Consider the following 8367-nt stretch of genomic DNA (forward strand, 5'->3'; position numbering starts at 1 on the left):
AGTTGTAGCTGAAATTGTGGCACATTCCTCCGGGCCACCTTGTACTAAAGCATCAAGAACAGCATCAGAAATTATCTCATGTGGATCCACCAGTTCAGCTACCTTGAGTTGAGCCCCAGGAGCTGGTGCCTGATTGCACATATGGCCAGGAGCAAAATTTTCACCACACTTATAACACAGTCCATTTGCTCAGCGATATTCCTTGCATTGCTTGGCTTTCCACAAATCCCTTGTAGCAAGACCCGACTTTTTCTCTATCTATGCATATGGTGTCTTGGTAAAACTTGATTTGGTGGATTTCTGTTGCAAGAGTAAACCCTCCTGAACTGATGCATAAAGAGCTGCTAGTTGCACATTTGACCGAATTTGCAGTTCCACTCCTGACCTGAGCTCCTCCTTGAGCCCCATGATAAATCGAGTGACTAGGAATGTATCACTGATTGTAGGCTCATATAACTTGACTATGTACACCAGTTCTAAGAGTTGTTGCTTGTATTCCTCCACAGTAGTTGTCTGTTTGAGCATCATCAGGTCCTTCATCTTTTGTCGATATACATTCACATCAAACTCTTGCAAAATCGCTTGACAAAATTGGTCCCAAGTGTGCAGTGCACCTGTTTGTTTGAATGCTTGGTACCAGTGAGCTGCATTATCTATTAGATATAGCGAGGCCGACGTAACCTTAAAACTGTCAGGTATGTGGTACAGCCTGAAGAACGCCTCACATTTATCGAGCCAAATTCTCACATCAGACCCATCAAACCTAGAAAAATCCATCTTAGGCATCCACTGGCGCTTTGCTGCATGTTCCTCTTCTATAGGTAGCACAGGTGGCTGAAATTCGAAGGCTTGATCGGTACCTGAATTGGACGCGGCAGAGCACGATTTGCGAAGCCAGGGCCAGCCCCCAATATGCCATCCAGCACCTCTGATGTCATTGGCGAAGAGCTCTCGCCCATCGCGTGCTGCTTCCCCATCTGAACTGCATGGAACTGCGTCTGCTGCACTTGCCCCAGTGTGTCGCAGGAGAGGTCGACCTTGACCTGAACCTGGTCCAACCTTGTAGGCTGCTCGGAAATCTTCGCGTCGAGGGCTTCGAGTTGCGCACAAATGCCTTCCACCGCTTCCCACTTGCTCTGGGCCGCTCGCAGCTCGGCGAACTCCTTGAGCATCCGCTCCTGGAACGCCTCCATCCCGTCCACGATGAAGCATCTGCGGGTTAGGCTTGAAGGTCGTCGTCGTCGCGGATTTCCCCAAATCAACCCACCTCAGGTCAGGAATTACGCTGATCGAACCCTAGGGTCATCCGCCACCGTCGCCTTGAGTTTGCTAGGTACGAGACGGGAAAAAAATCACGGCGCGACGCGGCGGAGAGGATCGACGACTCTGATACCAGACTGTCACGATCGTGGATCGGACCTGATCGCCGACGGTGAGGTAGCTAGAGAGAGGAGCCGGAGAGCGCAACCATGGCGAGGAGAAGGGGAAAAGGGCAGCTCGGGAGAGGATAAGAGCAGGGGAGGAGAGAGATAGACGAGAGGCTCAGAATGATTTCATTTCAAACTTGATGATCTACAGAGTCACTCGCTTGCTTATAAACCGCAAGCCCACACACCGACCCTCAACCCACTAGCCCATGGCCTACAACTCGACCCACCAACTCAACCCAATTGACTCGTTCAAATCTTCCCGCTTTCACCAGGGCTCCCTTGCCTCCTCTCGCGTCTGCCAGCTCTGCCAGAGCTTGATGACATCACCTCTGCACTTACAACCTGACCAGATTCAAAGGAGCAGGCATAGGGCGGAAAGGGCATTATTCCAACTTTAGAGTGTTGTCGTCGCCTCACGTCTCAAACCAGACACAAACATTTACTTTGAAAAAAGGAACAGGAACCCTCCCAATGGTGAGAGATCGTTGTCCGTCGGGCTCCCAAGGAGGGCCACTGGAGGCGAGGTGGACTGGCGGCGTCACCGGCAGAGGAACGGGAACCATGACCGCCTTCTGATCGCCTTTAGAATTGTAGAGGAGGGGTTTATGAATCCACTTAGGCCGAGTTTTCAAACTCACATACAAATGCTGAATAGCAAATTTGTTAGACCTACTCCCTCCATTTCTAAATATTTGTCTTTCTAGAGATTTCAACAAGTGACTACATACGGAGCAAAATGAGTGAATTTACACTCTAAAATATGTCTATATACATCCGTATGTGATATTTCATTTAAAATCTTTAGAAAGGCAAATGTTTAGGAACAGAGGGAGTAGTTGCTAACCAGAAGCAAGAACGCTGTTTCAGACAATTCTACTCCCGTACACATTTATTCCAGTTGAGTGCACACACCAGCAGTTTCTCCCCTGCAAAGTTTTTCAAAATCTGCCATGTCCCCGCAGAGCACGGATCAGAACAAACCCGTGGAACAGGCAAGCCGCGTCCAATGATAATGTGTTCAATGCGTACATATCGTCAAATCAAATGTGGTTTGGGTAAAGATTACGAAAGAATAAAATCAGAGGGTCAGACCCAACGGGGATTACATAAGCATGACTGCATGAGGAGCACCTAATAAACAAACTAAACAAAGCAAAAAGCAAAGGAGAAGCCATCACATCACCGACAGTTTAGACGGAGCTTGTTGCAAGCCAAACGGAGAAAACAACAATATTGTAGTGTAGCACTGTTTTCAGATAAGAAAGAGGGAGAAGACAAGAAGATGCTTCCAGTCGATCATTTAACAGCTAAGGGCATCTTCAACGGGCCCCGAAATTTTCTCTCGCATTCGTCCACGGACAGAGAGGACCAGTTCACGGATTCGGATACGGAAACCGGTCATTCAACGGCTATGTACATTTCAAACATTTTTTCAACAAACCTGATGGAATTCGTGCAAAACGGGGGATTTTCATATAAACCGAACGAGATTTATGCAAACACGCCAGATTTTTTATATTTGAAACATTTAGAACAAAAAAGGAAACCCTACCCTAAACCTATCCTAAAGAGGCGACCGGGCGTCTTCCACTTGCTTTCTATTCCGCATCGACGAACGTGTCCTTCATTTGTCGTTTCCATGAACGGTGGCGGTAAGACCCATGAAATGAAGGTGTGGTCTCCGATGAAGAAGAGTAGAACACAAGAGACGGACCGGCCCATGTGGGACACAAGGCCCTGCCACCTCCCGTGCCCTACTCATCCTCGGAGGAGTCCCCGACCTGCCTGTCCCCGGTGGACGTGAGGTCCATGATGGAAATGGTGGCTCGGCGCTGTCGTCGCCGAACCGGCCCGACTGATAGTTCGTCGGCCGCGTGTAGTAGGCGCAGTTGGCGTTGTTATCCTCCATGATCCCCTGCAGTTGTGCCTCGGCAGCTTGAGAATGAATGACCTCATAGATCGCACACTGCTCCGCAGTGAAGTAGGGGTTCGCCGCGACCATGGCTGCCATGGCCTTCTCACTCTCGCGCTCGCCGCCGATCTGGCCCTCCGCTAGCTAGTGTTGCTCTAGGAGAAACATCTTATATTGTTGTTCCTCCTGCACCTACTGAAACACCGACATAGGTGTCGGCGCAGGCTGCTCCTTCGCAATAACGGCGTCGTAGTGCGCCTATGCCCGCTCCATGGCGAAGCCGGCATGCACAAGCGCGGGCTCCGGTGCGGTGTCATTGGAGACGTCGAGCGAGCTGGCCGGCATGAGGCCTCGATCCGCCTGGCACGACGGCTCTGCCAGGCGGCCGCAAGGGCGGACAGCTCGTGCTTCATCTTCGTCGATAGGCTTTTTCACACAGCATTGCTTCTGCGGTCATGGCGGATGTGGTGCAAGGGAGGAGGATGTGGAGCGGCTTATGTTGTGGCGTGGAGTAGGCCGGGTGTTGCCGCTTTTAAATAGGGGATTCCGATGTGGCCAGGCGTCTGGTTGCGTCAATGCACATCGCAACCGTGGGTTTCTCGGCCGGCGAGCCTGCTTAATGGCGGCTTACGAATGGACGGGACATTGAACTGGCGTTGTAGATATTCATCACGTCCCGTCCAGTAACGCGTCTCCGACATTGAACAGGCGAGGACACCGAGGACGCGTCGTGGGCGGCACCCTCGGCCAGCGCGCCGCTTCAATGTCGGCGTCAGTGAGAGGTCGCTTCCGCTCTACAGCCGGCTTCAATGGGGAGCGGCCGCTCTACGACGGCATGAGAGCGGGCAGCTGTCACCGGGCGGGAACCCGTGCGAGTGAGTGAGGAGGGTGGTGGGTGGGTCGGGGTGGTCAGAAGCGGGGTGATGTCCGGACACTCGCAAAGCCCTCATATAGGGGTGGAATTCGAGCCGAGTCGAGCCAGCTCGACTCGACTCGCTAAAACTCGTTTCATTAACGAGCTAGCTCGACTCGACTCGTTACTATAACGAGCTCAAATCCAAGATTGGCTCGACTCGTATAACTCGCGAGCTGGCTCGTTTAGCTTGTTAAGCTCGTTAAAGATATGAACATAAAAACGTAAAGAATACGACAAAAAGATTAACCGGGAATTTAACATGGACATATATGGTCATGTACGTGTGAGCCTCCTAGGTGACTAGGCCTTGAGCGGTTGGGCCTTGTGCTTGAACGCAAGGTGTTTAGTGGCTGTTTTTACTACCCATCAAGAAACACTGATTCTTTTACCGAGCCTAGCGAGTTATACGAGTACTTGTGAGATCGGCTCGTTTAACTCGTCCTGCAAACGATCTTAAACTAAAGCTCGGCTCGACTCGTTATTGTTCGAGTTCGAGTCAATTCGAGCCGAGTCACGAGCTACTCGTTTAGCTCGCGAGCTTCGAGCTTTTTTTCCAGCCCTACCCTCATACATTTGTCTCCGATTTTCGGGAGAAAGTGCGTCCAAACCAGCTTGTGGACCAATCGCTTTGGATGGCATAACACGTCCGGGTCGTGAGGATGGTTTGAGGGTCGGATTGAAGATGCCATAAGGGGACGCGGAAATAATAACTCGCAAACGTGTTCTGCATTGTGGAAAAACGGAGAAACCATTAGCACAGTCAGCATGCAATCAGAGAGCCTGCGGTGCTTCCTCCTACTTGCCACAACGGCAGTACGGCTATATAAGAAGCACCACCCATGTATACCCACGGCAAGCAGCTAGCTACGAGCGATCCGCACTAACGTTGTACAGTAAGAACTACTAGTACAGGTGAAGCCATCAGAGCAACACGGGGAGATCGATGACAATGAGGCCGCTCGTCCTTCTTGCCCTGGCCGCCGTGCTCGCAGCCGGTATCGGCAGCGCTGAGGGAGCTGGCGAGTGCGCGAGGGCCATCGCCAGGGTCCCGCAACTGGCTCGGTGCGCCCCGGCGGGGCGCAACCCGCAGTCCGCGCCGACGGCCATCTGCTGCGTGGCGGTGCGCAAGGTCAGCATGGCGAGCCCCGATTGCGTGTGCGCCGTCTTCCTGAACGACGCCTTCAAACTGTTGGGAGTGAAGCCTGAGGTCGCACTCACGATCCCCAAGCGCTGTGGCATAGCCGACTGCGGAGGTACGTGCGCACATACATACGTAGGCGTATGCTAGTAGATTAGTACTAGTATACTCCTACTTCTCAACGAGATATAATAATGCCTAGCTTTTCTTTCTTGGAGCTGAATATTGTTCTGAAATTGTTGGCAATATATTGCTCAATCCAGCTTATTTGATTTCGCAGATAACACGTTTCCTTGATGGCCTACCTATCAAAATTGCACGACGTACGTGCGTGGAAGGCTTTGTGTGAGAATAAAAAACGAGTCATGCGCATGAATGGAATTGGCGGCGGATGTTAGTCGTTGGCCTGCTCTGTTCCATCCTTATTCAAACTTGTAACAATGGATATCTTTTATATATTGCATCTTTCCAGTTTAGAACTTTAGAAGGTTCACGTGTATCTCTAGGTTGACGATTTAAGAGCACCTACACGTCTAGATAGCAAATCCAGTCTCTCAAACGCCCGCGCACGCCCAGGTGCGGTCGGCACGACTCATTTATTGGCTTCCACACCCGTATCCCTTATATTCGAATTCTCAAAACCATGCTACCCATACAACACTGCGTAAAACACGATCAACGCGCAGCTCATCGGATCAACATTGCATCGGCGGGCAAAAGGAGCATAGTTCATTGGAGTTCAACGGTAAATCCATACTAAACAACTTAAAACATAGTTAAAATTTAAACAGAACAAGGAAGGGTGGAGGAGATCACCATTTCCTCACCGGCCCCTTCCCCTTCTGGTCGTCGGCGCGGTTGTGCCCCTCCTCTGACAACTCCAAGGCGAGTCGGAGCATCTTGGCATTCTTGCGGCGGAGGACCGACACGAGGGGCGCAACCTCGGGATCGACCGGCGCGCTCACGCGCGAATGGCACGCGGACATCGCCTCCCCCCTCTCCCTCGCCCGCTACTGCTCACGCTGGGTTGCACGTGCCTCGGACTTGGGCATCCTCCTGTGCGTCGGCCCTAGCGCGGGCACGAGGACCCAGCGGTGGCCGGGTACCACTTTCGTACTAGTGGGTTGTGGAGGTGGGCGGCATACCTGAAGGAGCAGAGTAGAGTTGTGCGCCGGGCGGGAAGGGCCAGCGACGTCGCCGGCGCTGCGTTGACGGGCGACGGGCACTGAGGAAGACGATCCACTATTCTCGAGGCCGCCTTGCTCGAGCATCGACCTCCTCAAGGCGATGCGAGGGCCACCTCCTCCACATCGATGTTCGAGCCATCGGATTCTGCACCGGAGCCACCCCTGCTTCCGTTGCCGGCCATCGTATCGAAGGGGAGGGGATCGGAAGTGAACTGGACTCATTTTTCAGAAAAAGAGGTCCAGGGTTCTTTTTTAAAAATAGAGAAAATACCACGGTTTTACAAATACTACAATATTAAAACCATAGTTCTTAGTAGCGGCCAAACACTCCACAGTAAATTAAACTGTGGTAATCTCAAATACCGTAGTATTTTCAAAATACTTAGATAAAACTGAGCTATCAAGTAGGGCCACCTTCACCCCCCTAAGTGCAATTGTTAAGTGGTCGATTTTATCCAACATCGAAAAGATTATTAAGATAAACATACAAAGATGATGTCAAATCCTATCGGCATTCAACACCTAAACATACCAGGTCCCTCATTATCGCTGAGGACTACGAGTTTTACTCAGAAATAGAGACAACAAGCATCGAAGGGGTAATCGTAGTAATAATGGATGATAGATCAATGTAACACACACCGAAATCCACCTAGGGTTTGGTATTATAAAGGGGTGAATAGGGGGCCAATGATGATGATAGTGGTTGATGTTGAAGTCCTCTTGATCGGGTTGATGGCGTAGCGGATCCTTTCTATCTTTTCCCCCTCCGGAGCCCTTCCACATGCTAGGTTTTTTGGTTTTGGTGGAGTTTCTGATCTCTTTGTTTCTCTGTTGTGTGTATGAAGCCATCGGGGTAAAGTAGTCGATTAGGGGTGACTCATTTGGCGTCGGCAGGAAAAATCCTTGAGATTTATTTTCAGGGATTTCGAAGCAACACAAAGGCAGTGGAACGAAGTCCCATGGGGCCCACGCGACCACGCCCTGGCCATAACGCCTGGCCGCATGGGGCCCACAGGTCTGCCCATGAGAGGCCAGGTGCCTCCGAAAGCATCCAGACTCAAAACATTTTTGTGGATTTTTTTGTTTTTTTTGGTTTCTTAAAAACCTTTTCCTAAAAAATTGACAACAGCATAAAACAACAACTTGCCCTGGGTACTGAATTAACTAGATTGATACCCCGCGCGTTGCTGCGGGACATGTAGTAGGATTCTAAATATAAAATTACATAGTTTCAACAACCATTAAAAGTTTTTTTACAAATGAAAATCTTTGGGTTGTTTTCAAAGAAATTGGCATACAGTTAAGTACACACCTAATATGACATAGGCTTTGCAATTAGTAGTTTGAAGTTTAGTCATGTTGGCATATAGCATTGAACATCAGTTCCTATGTACACGGATACAAAAGATGATTTGATAAACATGAGTGTCTATCAGAGGCACATCTTGCAGAGGTGATTTAATTTTGCAACATGTGAAGTTACCATCCAATAAATAGTGAAAATTGCAGATACAACAAGCAAATAAATTAGTTTCTAGCACTGAGCCAACTGCTTAATATTGGTTCAAAAAGTATTATTGCAAGCTGGCACAACATAAACCAAATGAAGCTACTAATTCTATGCTTGTGACTGAGTAGAAAAATATACTATTATACGACCATATTCTCTTGACATCTATTGCTAAAAGTACTTCACAATCATCACTCCACCAGCGACGACAATGTATATAGATTTATTTCAATCTATCCTTCATGATGAATGACAAAAATTTAAATCGAGT

General features: G+C 49.7%; 1 protein-coding gene across 1 annotated transcript; it reads left to right on the forward strand.

Annotated features, from left to right (window-relative positions):
* The first annotated feature begins 5128 nt into the window (after positions 1 to 5128).
* LOC123041912 (non-specific lipid transfer protein GPI-anchored 3) lies at positions 5129 to 5872 on the forward strand. The gene is made up of 2 exons (XM_044464468.1): positions 5129 to 5511; positions 5677 to 5872. The coding sequence occupies exons 1-2, from the start codon at positions 5202 to 5204 to the stop codon at positions 5691 to 5693; spliced, it is 327 nt and encodes a 108-aa protein (XP_044320403.1). The 5' UTR covers positions 5129 to 5201; the 3' UTR covers positions 5694 to 5872.
* The last annotated feature ends 2495 nt before the right edge of the window (positions 5873 to 8367 follow it).

The sequence above is a fragment of the Triticum aestivum genome, chromosome 2B (genome assembly GCF_018294505.1).
Source record: "Triticum aestivum cultivar Chinese Spring chromosome 2B, IWGSC CS RefSeq v2.1, whole genome shotgun sequence".
Taxonomy (NCBI): domain Eukaryota; kingdom Viridiplantae; phylum Streptophyta; class Magnoliopsida; order Poales; family Poaceae; genus Triticum; species Triticum aestivum.

Coding starts and splice junctions, on each gene's coding strand:
- LOC123041912 (XM_044464468.1), top strand. CDS start 5,202: ATGACAATGAGGCCGCTCGTCCTTCTTGCCCTGGCCGCCGTGCTCGCA.